Below are 22,281 nucleotides of genomic sequence, written 5' to 3' on the forward strand. Positions count from 1 at the left end.
TAATAAAACAAGGAGCTATTTGCAAAACATAATAAGTTCAATTTTAAAACTACAAAAATACATTTAAAAATGTTTGTTAATACGTAGATTCGAATTTTAGCGAAAATATTAAATCTAAATCACTTTATATTTTACGTATTTATTTTAATCTAAATTATATACAGCCGAAATGGTTCACTGCATAGAAAACGTTTACGCAAAATAAATTATTCATTTCCAGGCTAACACCTATAACTTTTTAGAGAGATTAATTTTATTATTTACCTATTGCTCGTGCAGTGTGCTAATCGGATTACATAATTTTAATTTTATTTTAATGAGTTAAAATTATATAATGTATACTTAAAACAGTAAAAACATATTCGAGAATCGTGTATAAGGACACTCGAAGGTCCACTGAGAGGAATTATGTAAAACGTGTTATATTAAATCGTGCATTTTGTTACAGGGACGTGCGTTTTAACCGCATCTATGACATCGCACCAGGCGTTTTCAGCCATCTACACCGGCTGCGCTCATTGCTCCTGAACGACAATCAACTGAGAGCAATACGCTCCGGTGCGTTCCATGGCTTACGACGACTCAAATATCTCTACCTTTACCGCAATCGCATACAACACATTGACTCCGATGTATTTCACGGAATGGTGCATTTGGAACAACTGTAAGTATATCATTTGTTTGAATAGGTTTTATTCTTTATAAAATCAATCACTTATTACCGTTTAAAAATGTAGTTGATTATTAAACGATGATTAAATTAGCGTTGCATTTATATTTAATAATTATTAATCGATCAAAATATATGATAAAAATAGTTTGATAAATTGATAAATAAATACTAGAGCAAGCAACGAATGTGCGAAAGATTTAAGTATGTCCCCTTAAAAAATACTTTACTTAGTGGTAGGGCTTTAGGCAAGCCCGTCCTTAACACTCATTAGATAATCTACCGCCACACAGAAAATTATAATTGTGTTGTTCCGGTTCGAAGAGTGAGTCAGAAAATGTAACTACAGTCTCATGGGGCATAAAAACTTAGTTACCAAGGTCGGTGACACTTTCGTGATGTAAGGATTGGTAAATATTTCTTACACCACCAATATCCATGGTTGGCGATCACTTACCATCACGTAGCTTATATTTCCGGTCGAATTCCACAACATAATATCAGGATCAAGTCTTATTTGACCAACAAATGCACAACTTGTGTGTATGAGTCCTTTTAGTGTTAATGCTTTTAATGCATCTGCTTTATTACGTAAAATACAATATAAAACATTTCAAACTGTAGTGAATAATTAAGTTTTGGGAAGACTCATTAGTATTCTGAAATATGTATAAACAGACTGCTTAACATCAAGGCAGCTACTCTCTAATGTTTTCGTTAGCTTGCATAGTTTAAGTGTTGGTATAGTGTATTAGTACAATGCGTCTTGTTAGTGTGAACGTGTAGCGTAAGGCGCTTTGTATGGTGTGTATCAAATAATTATCCAAGCGCTGTCTTATGATTACAATCGATGCGCAAAGTCTAATTTTACCAATAGGAGAACTTTTGTATATACAATGCTGTGGAGGTTAGTCAAAAACGCCTCTGCAGTTTTGTCGCTAGTCATAGCCACTGGTCTAGCTCCGAGTGCCCGTAGTGTAAATCCACCGCTGGGTGTTCTTAACGAGGTGAATGTTAAGTCGTCATCAATTTTACGATGTGTAAGTGGCTTATAATTCACGCAGAACCGTTGTCTATGGGTAAATGTGATAATTAATAATCATTAAAAATGTAGCGTTTGTTTATTCGCCTTCTCAAGATAAATTAAAATGAACGCTGTGAAGGCTCGCTCGGCAGATGTGAAACGTCAAAGTTGATGGTTATTATTAGAATTTATAATAAAAGAAAATCATTATGTTAAGATGGTGTCAAATAAATAATAGTTTTGTAAGAGATTTTTTTTAGTAAAACGGATATATTTTTGTTTCGTGTTCCGTACGCAGACTCACACGGAGACGCTATGAAGCATACAGTAGGCATACGCACCATGCACCTTTACCCTCTCGTCTTACCCGTGTTTTTATATAAAAATCAAACGCTATTATTAAGAAGTCTAATCAAATTAATATATTTTTTACATGCATCGTATATAACTTAGGAAAAACTAGAAACCGATTTACGGTGATTCCATTTCGATACAAGTATCCTTTAAATGTTTTAATTATCATGGTCAATGTGTTTTGCGATGACTTTCGAGATTGTTCTTCCATAATAGTTCTACTTATATAGTTATATATACTTAAAAAACAATGGCTAAATTTTCGACTTTATTTCATCAGTGAGAAATATCTGGTATATTTATTATATCCTGTATTGGTGACAAATATTTCTTTCGCGCTTGATTTTGTATTAAACATAACAATACGACTTTAACAAGCTCGATCCGGGATAGCACCAAAGATAAGTTCTAATGCAGTGTTTGTAGCCGGCGACAATTTGCACTGATAAGCGCTTTCCGTTCAAAGTTTATTGATGCTGCGTATTATAAAATGTTCGTGACGTTTGATCCAATAAATCAACGACAGGAAATCTATTAGGGGACCGTAAAGAGAATAATACGATTTTATTATATGGTTCGTGTTTCTCGCTCATTACGTTAGCGAAACACAGTGGATATATTTCCACAAATCTGTGCATTTGTCACAAACGATCAGCCGCTCAAAAACTGTGATATATAAAACTAGGAAATTATCAATTTATAGTAATGTTACAAGTAGACTTCGAGGCCTTTTGGGCCGCTCACCGTGGTAGGCTTTATATAATTAAAATGAAGAAAAATTTTGTACCATCGACTTTGTTGCAGCCGCTTGATGGCGCTGAAAATCAACTTTCTATGCCGTTTACGTTTACGTCATACCAATTAGTATATAGACAGGCAGGAGAATGTATGCCGGGTTTGCTAGAAAAATATAATAGATTATAAAGTATTATCTATTATATTATTACTTATATTGTAGTTGTTACTCGTTTACCTTGCTTGTAATATCTCTGACCTGGTGTTAAAACAAACGGCCTACATTATTAGGTACATACAATAAAAATCACAAGTTTTCATTTAAATTTAAATTAATTATTTTTTAATGTAATATGTATTTGTTAAAAGTGAACTTAAGCTTTTATATGCATTGAGTTTTAAATATATTGATTAAAAAAATCCCGTTGTATAAAAATATATAATAAAAAGGTAATAACTTAAACATTTATTTTTTAAAAGATAGTATTGTAACTAAAATTTAAATTCGAGTTATTACATTTAGTATAAATAGTAGTGACGGACTTAACTGCTCCAGTGCTGGACAAAGACCTCAGCTCATTTTATGAAGAAGGTTGCAAATTAGGTTGCCAACGATATGACCATTGTTTTGTTTCATTCGCCCTTTGAATGGTCGCCATACTTATAGCAAATGACTTGGAATTTTATGACACAATCTTCAGGCCTATATAATAAACGAGAAAAAGCATAACTGTGTTAATTTTTTTATTAAAAGTGAAGCAAAGATAACATGTTAATGTTTAAAAAATATAGTTTTTTATATACGGGTTTACGGAAGTTTCTATCAAATATAATTTTAAAAATTTTTACTTAGCGGGATTTTTTTTTTTTGTCAATTTTATTTTTTACATATATTGAATATGAAAAGAAATAGCCAGGAGGCGATCGTTTCATTAAACGTATTGGCACTTATTATACCCTATCTGACTTTAGTTTCTTTTTTCTTTTGACCATAAAAGTAATAGACACGTCGATTATTATTTATGATCACTTACAATCACTTTTAAATTGCTTGTCAATTTCCACTGGTTTGATTTTTTCAAGTCTTTAATTGGACCGATACATTGGCCACCTTTAAGATTGACTCGGAATTAGTGGAAGGATACAATTACAAGTAAACAAACATTTTTCTATCCGACATGGAATTAAAAGTGTTAGATCTGGGATAATGAAGTTTTGGAGAATAACCCGGGTGGATTATTCTTATCTAATACGAGCAGTATCGTGGGCGAAAGCAAACATACAAACCACCGCCAATATAACAAGAACACCTGTTTTAAAAAAAAAACTTTATTTATGGTAACCCTGTTAAAATTATAAAGTAGTTGCTGACGTCATGGGTTAGTCGTCAGATGTTGCTTTCTACCAAATTTCATTAAATTCGTTTCAGTGTGACGTTTGACTGTGAGTAGCGGACAGACAGACAGAGTTACTTTCGCATTTAGAATATTAGTACAGATATTTTGAGCTATAAATAAATTTATTTCACAAACAATAACCGCGAAATGGTTTATCAAGTAAATTATGTCATTGTTCTTACAATGTTGTGTCTTATTAGCTAGAGTAAAATAATAATAATAATGGCAGCGAAAACGATATATTACTAGGAAATGATCATATGCGTCATAACCGAAGAGACTTTGATTTATAAACTAAAGCGTATAAACAATATATAAATCATGGTTTACGTATTTTTTGGTGACATAAAAGTGTATGATTAATTAAAAATAAAATACCTACAACCACTAGGAAACGTTATAGTAACAATAATAATAAGATCAAATCACATTGATGTATTAAATAAGAGTCAGCTTAAAGACCAGCCACCACGCCACACGTAGTTCCCGTCGAGGCTGCTTAAGTGATACGCCGTATCGCGGAAACACGCCACCTATTGACGTTGCAGGCCTGGCTTTATTTAAAAACGACAACAGCTGCGAAATTATTTCCATTAATTAGTCGCTTTAAATTAAATAAACAACCTCGTCTTGTTGTAACTCTGTTTTGCGAACTGTTTTGAAAGTGAATCCCATTTAGTTTCTTCTTTCTTTGTTAGTCTAATTTAGTTCAAAGATAATGAACAAATATATAGTGTTGTATGGAATAATGCTTATTTTATAATATAATATATAAGTGAACGAAACCTAATTAATAAGGATAGATAAATAATATTTACATCAGACAAAATATAATTCTACGTTTTTCTCATTTTTATGTTGATCTCAAGATCTCAGACGTAAAAATTGCTCCTTAGTACAAAGGGACTGAAGCGTTGAAGCTCTATAAAATTACGTACCGATGCACACACAAGTAGCCTTTTGTTAGCCGTATTTTACAGCATAACATTCTTGTCACATGTCAATGAACTTTTATAATTTAAGTGCGGGAAATACAAATTCCTTCTAAACGTTGTAATCTTCAAAATAAGTAGTTCACTTCAGTTTTGTACTGATACAAAAGGTACACTGAAGTAATTAGTGAGTATTACGTTGCTCCGCTGTATTGTGATTTATAGTTTGAAATATTCTAAGAGCTAGTTAAGCTACGTTACATACAGTCCATGTTAAACACGACTATACTAGACTATACCTCTCGTATTAAACAAGACCTTTGAATAATATATAACTCATATATAATAATGTTTCCGTAGGTACTTGCACGTAAACGAAATACATCAAATTGAACCGGAGACATTCTCGAACATGCCACGACTTGAGCGATTGTAAGTTATATTTATATTTTTTAATATTTATTTTTTATAGCGTCAAATATTTTCAATGACACAATTATTTTTAGATACTTACACAACAATAACCTGAAGACCATTCCACCGGGATCGTTCAGAGGGATGCCAAAGTTGCAAAAGCTTCGGTTGGATAGTAACGCTTTAATTTGCGATTGTGGTATGTTATGGTTTGTCCGAATGCTCGCTGAGCACAGTGAAATGAGTATCGCTGCTACTTGCTACGAACCAGCTGGAGCTACTGGATCATCCTTAGCTTCAATGAAGGAGAAAGACTTCCATTGCCGTGAGTTTTTCATCCACGATTAAGTAATATTAAAGAGTAATAACGTGAAATTTAATCATTATTTGTTTTTTTAGGTCAACCTGAAATCGCAGCCGATCCCGAAGATGTTATAGTAAATTTTGGAGAAGATGCAATGTTTTCTTGTAATGCAACCGGAGAACCGACTCCCGATATTATATGGTATCGAGACTCGGCCGTGATACCTATTGATGATTCACGCTACGAAGTAATGGATAACGGAACCTTAATGGTACATAATGCAGACGAAAATGACGTTGCAGTGTTTGAATGTAAAGCCAAAAACCCAGCCGGAGAGGTGCACTCCAAACCAGCCAGGATGATGGTTAAAATCAAACCAGACAACAAAGGTATGTACATTTATATTAAGACATATGTGTAATATCCCGTATTTGTGTTTACCGTTTGGAAATAATTATTTTAATAAATATTTAAATAATCATTTTGTAAGTAATTTAATTTCGTCTTTTTTAATTTTAGCATATTATTGATGGTTATGCTCGTAAAAGTACAAACGTCCATCTAATTCATAGACAAAAACTTTTTTATTCATTTTTGTTTTCTCTATGCTTCTATTTCATATAGTTCTTCTTCCATTTTTCAGACGGTTAAAAGTCACATGTATTATACTTCTGATTAGTCTTCTTAAAATACTGTTTTGCTTTTAGGATACCCGGTATTTACTATCTTGCCAAGAAAACAAATAGTTAAAATCAATCAGCCAATTACACGCTTTGATTGTGTGGCACGCGGCAATCCTAAGCCACATATATCTTGGTATTTCAACGACAAACGGATATTACTGAGTGAAAGAATTTCAATGAGACACAACGGTTCCATAATTATAGAAAATGTACAACATGAAGATTCAGGACTTTATACTTGTCAAGCTGAAAATATAAACGGAAAAATAACAGCAGCAGTCACTCTTGAAGTTATGGGTAAATATCTTAATAATTAAAATAAATTAATCAATATTTTCAAAAATGTTTATAACTAAACTTATTTTATCGCTTGTTTTAGTTGCACCAGCGTTTATCATAGTACCGAAAGATCAAACAGTAACGATTGGTGATACGGCACAATTTATGTGTACTGCTAGAGGAGTTCCTAAGCCCGTAATTACATGGTATAGAAACACTATGGTATTACCACCGAGTGAAAATATCCTAGTAAGTAACGATAACCAAAACTTAACTATTATTGAAACAACTGATGACGATGATGGCTTATATCACTGTAGAGCTGAAAATTCTGAAGGTCTTACTGAAATATCAGCTATACTTAAAGTGCAAAATTTTCAAATTATCGTTCCGAAAATTCTATTAAGACCTGAAGATACTGATGCATTTAAAGAAACCTCCGTACAACTGCCGTGTGAGTATGAAAGTGAGCCGCCAGCCAATGTCGAATGGAGAAAAAATGGAAACCGAATTTTACCAAATGATCGGATTACAATATCTCTTATTGGTAGTTTGATTATTAGTAACATCAGCCTTAGTGATGCGGGTAGCTATGAATGTTCGGTTTATAACGAGTACGGTCGTGACACAGCGTCAATATTTTTAAGTGTGAAGGATCATATACTACCTGGTGATGAATATGTAAATATTGCTCTAACTGAAGCCACGAGAGATGTTGATCAGGCTATTGCAAAAACTATGAAAGAATTATTTAGTAATCAAAGTTCAAATTCAAACTTTCATGATCTGTATAGAATAACAAGATTTCCAAATGCACCGGCAAGAGAAGTAGCGCGAGCAGCGGAAATCTATGAGAGAACTCTGGATAAAGTTAGAGAATTTATACAGTCTGGTTCAAAAGTGACTTCCGTGCAACCATTTAATTATGAAAATGTACTATCCGCTCAACATTTAGAAGTTATAGCTCGTTTATCTGGTTGTGTAGCACATAGAGAAGCTAAAGATTGTTCGGACATGTGCTTCCACCAAAAGTATCGTAGTTTTGACGGGAGCTGTAACAACTTTGCTTTTCCTACCTGGGGCAGTTCCCTTAGTGGTTTCCGAAGAATTCTTTTTCCCATCTATGAAAATGGATTCAGTCAGCCAACCGGTTGGAACAAGGAATTAAAATACAATGGATATGCTTTACCAAGTGCGCGACTGATATCTACTGCTATAATAAGTACAACAGAGATATCAGAAGATATTGAAATAACACACATGACTATGCAGTGGGGTCAGTGGCTCGATCACGATTTAGATCATGCCCTGCCTTCTGTCAGTTCACAAACTTGGGATGGCGTTGATTGCAAAAAAACGTGTGATTATGCAGCTCCGTGTTTTCCGATAGACGTACCTGAAAGTGATCCCCGAATAACCAACCGCCGATGCATTGATTTTGTTAGAACAAGTTCAGTTTGCGGCTCGGGCATGACCTCAGTACTTTTTGGGAAGCTGCAACCTAGAGAACAAATCAATCAATTAACATCCTATTTAGACGCTTCACAAGTTTATGGATTCGAAAAATCTGTTGCTGAAGATTTACGAGACCTAACGAACGAAAATGGTACTCTTCGTGTTGGAGCCAAATTTCCTGGGAAAAAGCCATTGCTACCTACTACGGGTCTGAATGGTATGGATTGCAGACGTAATTTAGAGGAAAGTAACCGAAATTGTTTTGTGGCTGGTGATATTAGAGCCAATGAACAAATCGGTTTGGCTGCAATGCATACTATCTGGATGAGAGAACATAATCGAATTGCTACTGCATTGAAGGGCTTTAACCCCTTCTGGGATGGAGACAAAGTGTACCAAGAAGCAAGAAAAATTGTAGGAGCTCAAATGCAAGTTATAACATATGTACACTGGCTGCCCCTTATACTCGGTCCTGAAGGATATGAACAACTTGGTAAATACAATGAATATAATCCAAATCTAAATCCTTCTATCTCCAACGTATTTGCAACAGCGGCTTTACGATTCGGTCACTCAATTATAAATCCAATTCTGCATCGCTACGATGAAAACTTTGAGCCTATTCCTCAGGGTCATTTACTCTTGCGCAATGCATTCTTCTCACCTTGGCGACTGGTTGACGAAGGTGGAGTAGATCCTTTACTGAGGGGTATGTTTACTACACCTGCTAAGCTTAAAACATCAACGCAAAATCTTAATACGGAGTTGACAGAAAAATTATTCCATATTTCCCACGCCGTTGCTCTTGATTTAGCTGCTATTAATATACAGAGAGGAAGAGATCATGCCATCCCTCCATACACTAAATGGCGGCAAGTGTGCAACATGACAGAAGTTAATGACTTTGATGACTTGGCAACTGAAATTTCCGACAAAACTGTTCGGGATAAGCTTAAAGAACTATATGGATCCGTACATAACATTGACGTTTGGGTCGGTGGCATCTTAGAAGACCAAGTTGAAGGTGGAAAAATTGGACCTCTATTCCGTTGTCTCTTAATTGAACAGTTTAAGCGTTTACGAGATGGTGATAGGTTCTGGTTTGAAAATCCCTCCACATTCAAACCCGAACAACTACGTCAAATTAAAAAGGCGAACTTGGCAAGGATACTGTGCGACAACGGTGATAATATTGATACAATAGGTGAAAATGTATTCTTATTACCAGAAGTCCAAGATGGTTTAATTTCTTGTGAAGATCTACCATCGATTGATCTTCGGTTTTGGACGGACTGTGAATCTTGCGGTGACGATAATTATGGTACCGACACAAATAGAGTTCGCAGAGAAATTGTACCCGATGTTGACTATTATAGCCAACTGACAGAAAACGATCATCGCATTAATACATTGGAAGATTCTCAGAATGAGATGAAGCAAACTATCGAAGAATTGAAAACACGAATTCGACATCTGGAGGAATCTTGTCCCAATAATGATATAGAATAAAAAGCTATACAAAGCTAACTACATATTTCAAACGACTAAGGCTACGTATCAATTTAATGACTTTTCCCGGACACAAGGCAACAAATAATATTTAAATCCTTCATATTCTTATTGATGTATTTGATGTTTCAAAAAATAAAAAAATACAAAAAAAGACATAAAAAATAAAAAAAAAACAAAAAAAATGTTTTGATGTAAGTTACAATAACAAAAAATACAAAAAAATATGTGTACACCAATATTTAAAGAAGAAAAACATATGTATTCGTACATAACAAAAAACACAAAAAAAAAAAACAGAATATTATCCCTATATTTGTGTAAAGTAGTATTCTTCATCGTATTCGTAAGTCTTCTCTCTGTGGTCCAACTAATTAAGATTTTATTTAAATTCCATTTAAATAATTATTTTATTTTTTGCTATACCTATATATAAAATATATAAGTTTATTACAAACATTTTTGTTGTCCTATTTTTACAATTGACTGCAGGTTCTGTTTAATTCGAATCCATGCCTGTATTGTCAAAAAAAAACTCTATTACTATGCATTTTTTCATTGAAATTATAATCACATAAAATACTTGTTACACTTTTCAATGTTAGGTGTCTATATGCAACATAATCTAGTCGTAAGAATTAAACGGTAGTTTAAGGATAACTTATTTGACAATATATGTATTGTGATTCAGTTACGATAGTATTTATTTGCGGTAATTCGTCAGATATATAAAATTAAACAACCTGTTGTGCCATTATTACGCTAAGTTTGCTATGTAATTTATCACGCGAGGAGTTAAGTTTCGCTGTATTAATGTTATTTGCATTTACTAAATAACAGATTCTTAAGGGTATCGTGGTATGTGTACATACGGTGAAAGGTCAAGATCCGTCCTAAATTGTATTTTGCGGGGTCAGAGACACGAATTAAGAATGTATTTATAAGGACTGAGTATTTTTCAAGTTCGGATAATAAATGAACGCTAAAATTTATGCGATTATGAATTGCACTTAAGCTGTTTTGCTCTTTATTAATGTTTATAGAAATAAGGTGGATGAGACTGCGCTACCCTTAAATAGTATCTTGGAAGAGTTATACCTATCGCTAATTTTATTGATACGCTTTCAATGAATTTATATGTCTACGTATTATGTTAATAAATAGATCTCCATACACTAAATGAATGAGTCTGCAGCATGGCAGATGCTAATGAGATTTCTGACTGAAGGGACACATTTTTAAAACTATACACAAGCGTTAATAATATATTAGGTAGGCGTTTTCGTAGGAGTCATCTTAGAAGACCTATTCTAAGGTCCCTTGATTGAACAGTTGAAAGTCGATACGCGATTTATTAATACGCTTTGAATGGATTTTTTCTGTAGATGTGTTAATTCTATAAGGCAGTAGGCAATTAATGTATGGTTTATTTTAAACAGGCTGCATGAAAAATGATAATAAAATAGCCCGTCATGATTTACCTTACTTCTATAATTTGGAAAAAAATATCCCATAGTAATCGAGAGTCAATTGATCTTAACTGATCTGTTAGATTTCATAGATCTTCAAGCAATAGCGTCTGTATAGCTGGAACGTCCAGTGGAGCAGAATAGTGCAATAAGGTTAAATCCTTTTCCTTAATAGAAGAGTCTCTACCAAGAATTTACGGGCTTTAATACTATGTCTTCATGCGGTCGGTTTGAAAATACCCTTATCTACTATTATACATTTATAATCTCGTAGAGTAATCTCAATTATCTTAAAAAAATGATGCAGAGTCACTGTCATTGATAAATTATTATTAATATGACTAAATATTTACACCTGAATGGCTATTTTATAAGAGCTAACACGAAACTCACTTTTAAAGGATACACGGATGAGATACGGAGTGAGTCCTTGCAGAATAGCGCTACTGACTGAATAACTTTAATGCAGTATTTCCATCCGACCTCCATAATCCTTAAACGAGTAAACCAGTTTATCCGCACTTATTGCATTACTTAATTAAATCAATATCAGAACGAGCCTTACAATCTACGATATATGAAAATGTAAAGCCTCTTACTCGTCGTTATTTTTAATTTTATTATTAATAATATACAAAAAAAAAATTCTGTTCTCGAAAATTTCGCCGTAATCGTAAAAAGACACTTTTAATAGCACATAAATTAATTTTAATGCTATAACATAAATTATTGATGTAATAATTATTGCTTTTTGATATGCGATACAATTTTATTATATAGAAAATGATAGAATTTCGAGTTGTTATACGATAACTTACATACTACTATTGTGTCACGTAAGAAGTTGAACCCGTGATATTTGACGTAAATGTCAGTCGCTGACTGTACCAGAGAATTACTTAACACGATAAGATTGTCAAATTCATTTATTGCAAGATTGTGTAAGCTTAAATAATAATATTGAATAAATTCATAGAAGAATAAAAATTACAATGTAACGTAAAATGGCCTGCATAGTATTTAATTACAATAATAATAACTTCGAATATAAAATCGTATAGAAAACATTAAGATAGTTATCTAAATGTTTTATGTTAAAACAAAGACTTTGCATCATTTTTTTTTATCTTACATTTAACATTAAATCTATTAATCGATGTCAAGTCATATAAGTGTAATGATAAGAGTCTATCATGGACATACTCAGCATTAGCTTCAGGGAGGACTCTTGAAATCTTTTGTTTTATTGGAAAAGAGCATTTATATTTTTGTTTCTCAGTTCCTTAAGCTCATTAAATTGTTGTTGCTCTTATATATTTAAGTATTTTATTATTTTAAGGAAATTATTTTTACTCTTAAATAATAGGATCGTGTAATCTCTAATTCTCCCTGGGTACGCCCATGATCTAAGCATACAACACCAAGATTATATATTTGTGCTTGTTTAACACCAAATTTAATTAAGAAAAGACAACAAAATAATATGTCGTAGATTTTAGCAGGAGCGTCCCATTCCCTTCTTGTAGCGATATTAACAGTACATTTAATAAATATTCGAAATTTACATTAAACATATTATTTACAAATTATGTTCTTAAATTTACTTTGGTTAAAATAGTAACGATTTTATTTTTAATTTGTTAGATATTATAATTGAATTTCTTAATCAAAATCAAAGTATAAATTATATACTAGCAAATTTAACAAACTATTATAGAGATATATTTTTTGTTATCATTGTTAAAATTAGTTCAAAGCAAAATGTTATTATAGGTACATAAAAACTGTTATCTCTGCTCATTATGTTGTACACAATCTTTGTAATGACAGCATAATAAAGAGGTTTATATCTCCCGTTTCTGATTGTCAAAGTCGGATTCACTAAACTGTCAAAATAATGAACGCTCATTGGTCGCCTCTTGCACCATTGGTTACCTTCAGCCAATTACAGTTCAGATTAAATAAATTCATAGAGAATTCATATTCTTACTTAATTTTTAAAAAGATTATTTTCACTTTGGTCTGTTATTTCGTTTGTCAAATTATTTTACATGAGGTATGTTGTACAACAGAATGAGGATCAGTATTTTGATTTAAAAAGTAATTGACCACATACGTACATAGAAGGGTTTGGAGGCCTAAAGTGTTATATGCCAAGGAATACTTTTTTGTTTATCCGCTCCGAGTATTTTTTATGCAATTTTAATAGGTATAGAAATTTAGTTATTGTAATAAATGCTAATAAATCTATTCATAATAACTGTCTTCATTTCAATGGAATATGTAGAAAAAAATAATAAAAATAATATTAAATCAGGCAAATCACTGTCAGATTTTAATAAAGTAAGTTTCAATATTAGTTGTTTTAAATTTACACAACAATGCCAAAAATAATTAAACTTTTTATTTAAGGTGAATTTACAAAATAGTTTTAAAGGTTAGGTTAGGTTAGTTTCTTTACCTTTTGTACAAATTCTATTGAAATGAAATGAAGATCTAAATGTAAATAATATTATCAAAGTGGGACATTTTTGTGCAAACAAGGCTTCATTGTTAATCTTAAAAAACATTTGAACTCGGTTTCAGCAAACTGTATTTTTAATTATACATAAAAAATTGGATGCATGTTATATGCCGTTTATTTACTAAACGACGGTCTTATAATTTCGCAATAGTCAATAATGCGCTGACGGAGTGATTAAAGAGGCCTAAGTGTAACCGCTTATTAACCTACCGATACATATTTCGTTTTTTTTAAATAATAGCTCAAATAATACTTTAATAAAACATTTTAATCGATGATGAATTGTTTGCGCAAAACGGTCTCACTTATTAATTATAATTTGCGGAACAAATTATTTACATATCTATAAACATATTCAAAATCAGGGTTATAACTAGGACGTAAAAGTACAATAATTGCAAGATTGTATGGAAGTTCGAGAAACCACTTTGGCAATTATTGAATATCTACTAGTGAAAAACGAATGGCGATTACGAACCCAGAACATCTCATATATATAAAAGACAGTCAATTTATTAAGATCGGAAAACGCAGTATGCAGAAATAAATGTTTTTGTAATTTTAATGTTTAGATCACACACTCTAATATTGGACCTAACAACGTATAAAAGAGAGTTCGGTTAAGGACTTCCAATAATGAACCTAGTTGTAGTCCTGTTTTAATAAAATGTCGTAGTAACTTTTATTGATTGTCTTCGTCAAGTATGAGTATTTATCTACTACATCTATTTAATTGTTGTTATTTAGTAAGTTTATTAGGTATACATAATATTTTGTCTCTTGATAATTTACTTATATTTATGTACGTATATGTAACCAATAATGGATACGGATTAAGTTGCAATATATTAAAGTTGCGTTTTTCTTCGAACAATATTGAGTTATTGTAAAAATTTAATATACAATATATTTTTGAATATATTATATATATATATATATATATATTATAAATATCTTTCTATTGTTTAATTGACAGTGGGGTTGATGATAAATTTTAACTACACTGTGATTATTGCCTATAATCAAGGAATGTTTTAGATCAAAATGAAGCCGTGGTCTATTTTAAAGCCTAATTTAATTCGATAGTTCAAAACGCCACGCTGTCAATTAAGAAAACATGATTTAGAAGTTACTACAGCGTTGTAAAATGTTTAGGTATTTGTGTAGTAAGCGAAACCACGCTTTATTTTTTATGTATATTTAGTCTAATTTAAGAACGAAATAAATCTATTGTTGTAACGAAAATTATTAAACTTACACATTCATTAAGAAAAAGTAACAATAAGTTGTTATTTGGAACGTTTTTTAGTTAGTACATTAAGATCAATTTGAATAAACTCGAAAAAGAAGGTTACTTTAAAGGATATTCTTTAATATTAATTTTATGGTGGTAAATCAACATAAAATTTGATTTTAATCAAAGATCTTCAAACGCCGTTTTTTCGCAAAACCATATTGAATATCATAGATTAATCAGGCTCTCAACCAATGATATCGCGACAATTTGCTGTCAAATGTTGTTTATTTGGCTTTTTCCTGTTATGGTTGGAACAGAGTGTACAAGTTTTTCATTACAGGTTGTGCAATGTGATGCAAGAAGAACCTTCTTAATGAACTGTATGCAGACGAATGTTCCCGGCGAGGTCCCTTAGACTTTCGTGATAGGGATTTTTTATTGCTTTTATATAAAATAAGAAATATAGTAATAAAGGGTCATCTTGATCTTAATCATCTTAGCATTATAAAAGAAATTGATGCCAAGAGTCTTTAATATATAGCACAATAATATAAAGGTAATAAAAAATACAAAGATTTTAAATATACTTATACAGAAGTTTTTTTTTCTTAATTTTTAATTTATAGTGTTACTTCTTTACGAATGATTGTATTTCACAGTGGTTCCGCTTACTATATTTAATCTAGACATTACTAAAACTGGTGTATTATGCTTAGAAAATAAAAATAATAAAAACATATGCTTTTTATTTTTCACCTTTTCTTGTTGAACAATAAATCTACTTTAAGTAGCAATACTTTTATTTAAAAAAAGAAATGTATGCACGCAGCTTGGAGTCAAAAAGTTATATATTTTCAATAAATTCATAAAATGTTATAAGACATAAATAAAATAACCATATTATATTGCTAATAATTCATCATTTATTCTTAAAAAAATTATAATATATACAGCCATTACTACTTTAAATATAAACTACATAGTTCAAATGCCTACATATTTTGTATGTCGACCAGTTGCTAATAATTGATTGTTGTCTTTGTTTCTAACTTCCACTTCAAGAAAGGCTACCTTCTTGCCGAGTTTTCTGGTAACAGCTTCAACTTCTACATTGTCACCTTCTCTGGCTGCATTCATGTAACTGAAATGTTAAAATCTTTACATACTCTCAAACAATCATCTTTGCTTCGATTAACAAATAAATTTTTATATTTTTGCTATGACATTTAATATATTATGATATTGCAAAATAAAATCTTAATAATACTAATAGTACCTCACACTGAGGTCTATTGAGACCCCTCTGGTATCAACTTTTTCATTAGCCGTTAGTGCATATGTGGAAATTGCATCTACCAGATGTGCAATAAATCCACCATGTAGAGTACCACGTTGGTTCAAATGTTCAGGACCAACTTGGAATTGGGTCACCAATCTACCATTGTCACAGCATACTACCTTTACCTATGTAAATAACAAATATCTTGGTTACATAATTTATTTTAACTCGTTCCATAAAACAAGGTTAGATTCATATTGTAATAGCAATAACATTTTCAATGAATTTTCTGGAGCATGTACTAGAAACAATTCTTATTTAGATACAACTATTTCATTGATGATAAAACTGTTTTTACCATTATTAAATGAAACAATATAACATCACCTTTCGTAGGTTATGATCAAAACATTTTGTTGTAGCAATCGTTTTTGTGAACAGTTCTGCGACCTTCGCTGCCTTATTACTCATTTTGGCACATATCTGAGCTATTTAGAAGAAAACTAATATTTTATATGTTAATCCGTTTCACAACAACCAATGTTTACTTTATTTTTGACACTGACATATAAAATGTCAATGTAAGAGAGACATTTATTACATTTAGCACGATATACAGATACAAATACATTTTTGTTTTTTTTTTCTCTTATTTAATTTTGGTACTTTTAGCTACAAATAATAATGAATACAAAATAAAATATGTAAATACAAAGGTACTATTTTAAATTTACTGAAATATGTATACATTATATTACATAAATTAAACTTAACATTTTAAAAAAAACACGTTGCAGATGCATTATCACACTAATGTTCATTAGGTCGAGTACATCATAAGAAATTAGTTTCATAAAGTACATGAGACCTTTTGTTATTTTGGAATCAAAGTTTAGCTCGCCGTATAAAAACAAATAATTAAATGTAATTAGAAAAATCAAAGCTAAAATATTGAGAGCGCAGACTTTACAATTCTATCGTAGGTTTTGTTTTGATTTAAATCATAGGTATAATCATATTTTAAGTACATAGCAAATTATATTATTTCATAATATAGGATCATAGTCATAATATTATGTAATTTGTTAGTAAAAATGCATGGTGTACTTTTATGTACAATGAAACACGAGTTACCATTCGAGGCATTTTTCTACTAAGGTACAATATTAATTTATAAAATTATGATAAATTTCCTATATAGTTTTCCATAATACGTTAAATGGGTCTGTAGAATCCTTAAAAACTTCAGTTTACATTAAGATCTATATGAATTTTTCAGGTTTATCTGAGTTATTGTGAACTTACTACTATTTTGTCTATTTAAATATCAAAGTGAAAATCTTTATTCATTACTTTTGCATATTGCAATTCTCAAAAATCAATCATAGTTCCAGAAGGTAATACCTCAAAACAGAAAAGATCCTGTAAAGTGAAATGAAAATTACAATATTATGGCGATTTAGACATAAAACTTATTCACAACGCAATTCCCCATGTTTTTTTTAAGCTAAAAAGAAATGTAAAGAATTATCATTACTTATCATTATATTTATCTTTTGTAAAATCAACGTTATATTCTTAAAATTCTCTATTGACAACATTAAAGTTCGAATCAGCACTTAAATTAATAAGAATAATAATTAAAACTGTAAATGCGAATGAAATAGAATATTTCTCCGCCTATAACTTTGCTATTTTATTTGCGTAGGGGCCGTAAATAAATAATTGTTCATAACTCTCCTGCTATGTAATTATTCTAGAAACTAAACCAGCTATTACTATTTGTAATTAAATTATATGCCGTAAAAACGATACAAAATATTTAGTTACATGTATTTGTTTTACGTTTTGTTAGTTTTATAGGGTTCCGTAGCCAAATGGCAAATAACGGAACCCTTATAGATTCTTCATATCTGCCTGTCTGTCCATCCGTATGTCACAGCCACTTTTTTCCGAAACTATAAGAACTATACTCTTGAAACTTGGTAAGTAGATGATTTTGTAAACCGTATTAAGATTTCACCCAAAAATAGAAAAAAAAAACAATACATTTTGGGGTTCCCCATACCTAGAACTGAACACAAAAATTTTTTTTTTTCAAACCCATACGTCTAGGTTTTTTTTGGATTCTTTGGATAGGTCTTCAAAAATGATAATGAGGATTCTAATACCACTTTTTTTTTTAAACTGAATAGCTTGCGCTAGAGAAAATTTCGAAGTGATAAAATGTGTGCTCCCCCCCTGTAACTTCTAAAATAAGAGAATGATAAAACTAAAAAAAATATATAATATACATTACCATGCAAACTACCACCCAAAATTGGTTCGAACGAGATCTAGTAAGTGTTTTTTTTCAACATCTCTAAAATCGAAAACCGCAATTTACCTTTCATTCAATCAACTCAAATATTAAAAAAAACCTTTAATTTCATAAACATAAACCTAGTTACTCGTTGCTACGGAACCTTTCATGGGCGAGTCCGACTCGCACTTGGTCGCTATTTCTATTTTATCAATTTATTTAACAATATGAGCTTTAAATATTGAAGAATATAATGTTAATTACGATAATTCGAGTGAACCTTTAATTATACTGCAATATCTCTTAATATTCAATTAATGACATTCATTAGTAAAATCCATATTCGTAACAAGATCTCCAATCACGAAGTGTATTCAAACGGGATTTACGTAAACATTCGCTTAATATATGTATGATATATGAAATTATTATGTTTTATAAACGATGCATTTTAAAACTGTTGATTATAATTTTATTGTCCTCAAGGAATTTCTGTTCATTAATTTCTGGTAATTGTAACTAGTAATTTAATAGTTATTTATTCTTTAAGCATTTTGTATAAAAATGCATCTAATTGCAAGACTTTTTGTTCTATAGAAAACCCGTTGGTTTGTCGTTGCGGATTTACATATCTTTCGAACACAATGGTAAAACCCCTTACCGCTGAGCACGAAATGAATCGTAAACATAAATTTACCTTAAGAAACTTAATTATAGTGCTTCCCTTGATTTAGGACTGCGACACTAGATTAAGCCTAGTAAATAGGTAGAAGACCACCATTCCTATCGCAATTGCATGATAATTATTTACTTCGACATAAATAAAATAAAGATGCCAAGTGTGTGTTCGTGAATTACAATTTTCGTTAAAATTATTATTAGAATATAAAACTCATTTTTATAATATTTATGTTGTAACTGTGGTCTATATAATGTATTAATATCACGGCTATAATAGACTATCCAAAGAGAAAGTATGTATAATATCCTATTCACCAATTTAATGTAAACTGTCTTAAGTTTCGACTTATCTCATACATACATATACTTAAGATGAATAACATAACGTAATTTGACAAGTACATACATACTAAGTAACAAATTGCTCCCATTCTTAAATAAAATGGAACCGGTTCAGACTGGAATGTTATGTAAGTGTTCTTGCTTTAAAACTTTTTTGTATCCATTTTAATCGGGTGAATTTAATCACCTGTCAATTCAATCGTGATAACGGATATACCCAAAGCGTACTTCAATGTACGCACTTTCATTTTGCTCTTTGTATTTATAGTTTAATAGTTTAATGATATAATGAGAAAAACAGATTAAGGTAAGGTTACAAATTACACTAATATCACATATTTTATCTTTCACTGTGTCTGTAACCTCTAACAAAATATAGTTGAAACAAATAACTTCGAAATAAAAAACTAGATAAAGTTCCTCTGAAAGATAATACTATTTGGTGTTCTGTCTGATTTGAAGCACAGGTATTCAAGTCGTGTGTATGCAGGGCCGGATTTAGAAGAGTTCAACCGTGGCAACTGCCCTGGGACCTCCACATGAGAGGTTCCGTCGAGTTAACAAATATCTAGATATAATCAAATTGTAACAATGTTACCAATTATTGTTTTAATTTACTTTTTAATCGATCAAGTTTTTTTTTAAGTAAGTATATTATAAAAGAAAAATATATAATTTTATATAAATACAATTTAAATTCAAAGACAATCGACGGCGAAGATGATGAGTTCGTCTCAGTGTATTTTCTTTAAGGCTTATCTAGTTAGTCTTGACTGTTTAGTGCTGTTTTTCAAAAATGTGAAGAAGATGTTCTCAAGAAGCAAATGAATCATGGGGAACATAACTACCTTACAGTTATCCAGAGCTTTAGTGGTAGTGGCTTAGTGGGCCCTTGCGCAGTAAGTATTTTTGACTACTTTCGTTTCGTTTTCGATGTAAATAACTGTATAACTTTATATTACTCATTATAGTTTATTAAATTCAAAATAATTGTTGAATTATTTATGAATTTAAAGTTTACAATTTATTTCCTTATATATACTATTGTTGCCAATTACAGTCTTCTTAGACTGATTCAGTATACTGTATAGTTCAATAATTGAACAATTATTGTCATATTATTGTTTAATTAAGAAGAAATATTTTTTGTCGCTACCATAACCGTGATTTTTCTTTACTAAGCGAAATAATTTCATTTCATTCATTCATTGTATATTCTTGTATAAAATTTTGAAAATATTTCGTATTAACTATACCTACTTTATAAAGCAAACCTATATTATAAACCAACCCTACCTATAGTTTTTTCATCAATAAAAAGGACGCTTATATCTATAAAAATGTTTGTATTGCATTGCGTTCTTATAAAATTAAGCAATGCCAAGCGATTTTAAATATTCGATTCAAATCTGAGGTTTATAATATTTTCTTATTGTGGAACAAATATCGACGGTTTGGAATTGTCCACTAGATATATCTATAAATGCTTAAAGAACAACCCAAGGGAAATTGACGGTTCTCAGAGTTATTCTCGAAAATATAAGTTGGCATACATTGTCTCTACATGAAGCCAAACACGGCTGAATACAAGCGACCTATTGACAATATAACCTAGTTTACACAGTTATAATAAGTTTCTGGATTTCTTTTTCCAGGGTTGTCTAAACTTATTTAAATACAGAGAGACTAACTACACTGTATTTAAAAGTAGAATAATATACTGTTATAAGTAACCTAAAAAAACGCCCTTCAAGTTTTTTTAGTATAATAGAGATTTATATTTGCGATTTATGCAGAAATTCTTAGTATAAATATATACTGTGCTTTATATATCTTAATACATTTCGTGTAAATCATTTCATACGGAAAGGTTATGGCAGGAAGTTTATATCATTATCATCAGAATCATCAGAATTCTATATCATTATTGTTAGAAATTATTTTAATTATTTCGGGGTTGATAATATCTATAATATGGAACGTCAAAAATATAGACTACGAGTAAATTCGTGCAAACAACGACGAGTTTACGCGTGCTTCATATTTTGTGTTTACATTTCATATTGAGCTCGGCGGCGGTGAGTAATTGAGAAAGAAATTTTTATTCGGTTTATATAACATAATAAAATAAATGATATTTTGCAAATTAAACACAAGATCTTGTCAAATGAAGTACAATTACTTCCTACATGACATTTAATGATAATAAGCAGTTGTAAGTTGTGTCAACTGTCAAGTGTCAAAACAAGGGAGCCTTACTGTAATCACATATGGGGTTCTTCGCTTGCGTTAGCGCTGGTTAACACACGTATTAAGAGATTTCAAGTGTTTACGTTCTGAAGTATATTTTACTCATAATAGTACTTTGACTTGGTGTTTGGGTTATAACATTTTTACATCTTGTAGGTGTATACAACATTTTAATATTCTTTATCTTTAATTTTACCGTGGACATTGATCCTCCTCTTGAACCCTCTGATACATCAATAGAATTAGTTTCCGATACTTATTCACCATACTCTCTCCCTGTCTCTCGAAAACTTCGAATTATTCTATTGAATTAAAATCTAACTTAAAAAAAAAAAACTATAATGCATCCGACTACTACAAATCCCTCGATTAAAACGATATACACTCATCCATTCTAAGTGATGGTGTTAAAAAGGTAGGTCGTAATAAAATATTATATAT

The 22,281-nt window shown here is 30.9% G+C and overlaps 2 protein-coding genes across 2 annotated transcripts in view; one reads left to right on the forward strand and one right to left on the reverse strand.

Moving 5' to 3' along the window:
* LOC125075881 (peroxidasin) overlaps positions 1-14,528 on the forward strand; it is a 70,008-nt gene extending 55,480 nt beyond the window's left edge. Inside the window, exons 3-8 of the mRNA XM_047687711.1 lie at positions 449-664; positions 5,473-5,544; positions 5,619-5,851; positions 5,926-6,219; positions 6,538-6,810; positions 6,893-14,528. Of these exons, the coding sequence (XP_047543667.1) occupies positions 449-664; positions 5,473-5,544; positions 5,619-5,851; positions 5,926-6,219; positions 6,538-6,810; positions 6,893-9,756 (3,952 nt within the window). The 3' untranslated portion in view covers positions 9,757-14,528. The remainder of the gene's footprint in view (positions 1-448; positions 665-5,472; positions 5,545-5,618; positions 5,852-5,925; positions 6,220-6,537; positions 6,811-6,892) is intronic.
* Positions 14,529-15,914: 1,386 nt separating this feature from the next.
* Positions 15,915-16,823, reverse strand: LOC125076006 (acyl-coenzyme A thioesterase 13-like). Its single transcript, XM_047687926.1, has 3 exons — positions 16,653-16,823; positions 16,263-16,450; positions 15,915-16,127 (listed from the first exon to the last, which is right to left on the reverse strand). Exons 1-3 carry the CDS (start codon positions 16,734-16,736, stop codon positions 15,971-15,973), a joined length of 429 nt encoding a protein of 142 aa, XP_047543882.1. The 5' UTR covers positions 16,737-16,823; the 3' UTR covers positions 15,915-15,970.
* Positions 16,824-22,281: the final 5,458 nt, after the last annotated feature.

Source organism: Vanessa atalanta, chromosome Z (genome assembly GCF_905147765.1).
Source record: "Vanessa atalanta chromosome Z, ilVanAtal1.2, whole genome shotgun sequence".
Classification (NCBI taxonomy): domain Eukaryota; kingdom Metazoa; phylum Arthropoda; class Insecta; order Lepidoptera; family Nymphalidae; genus Vanessa; species Vanessa atalanta.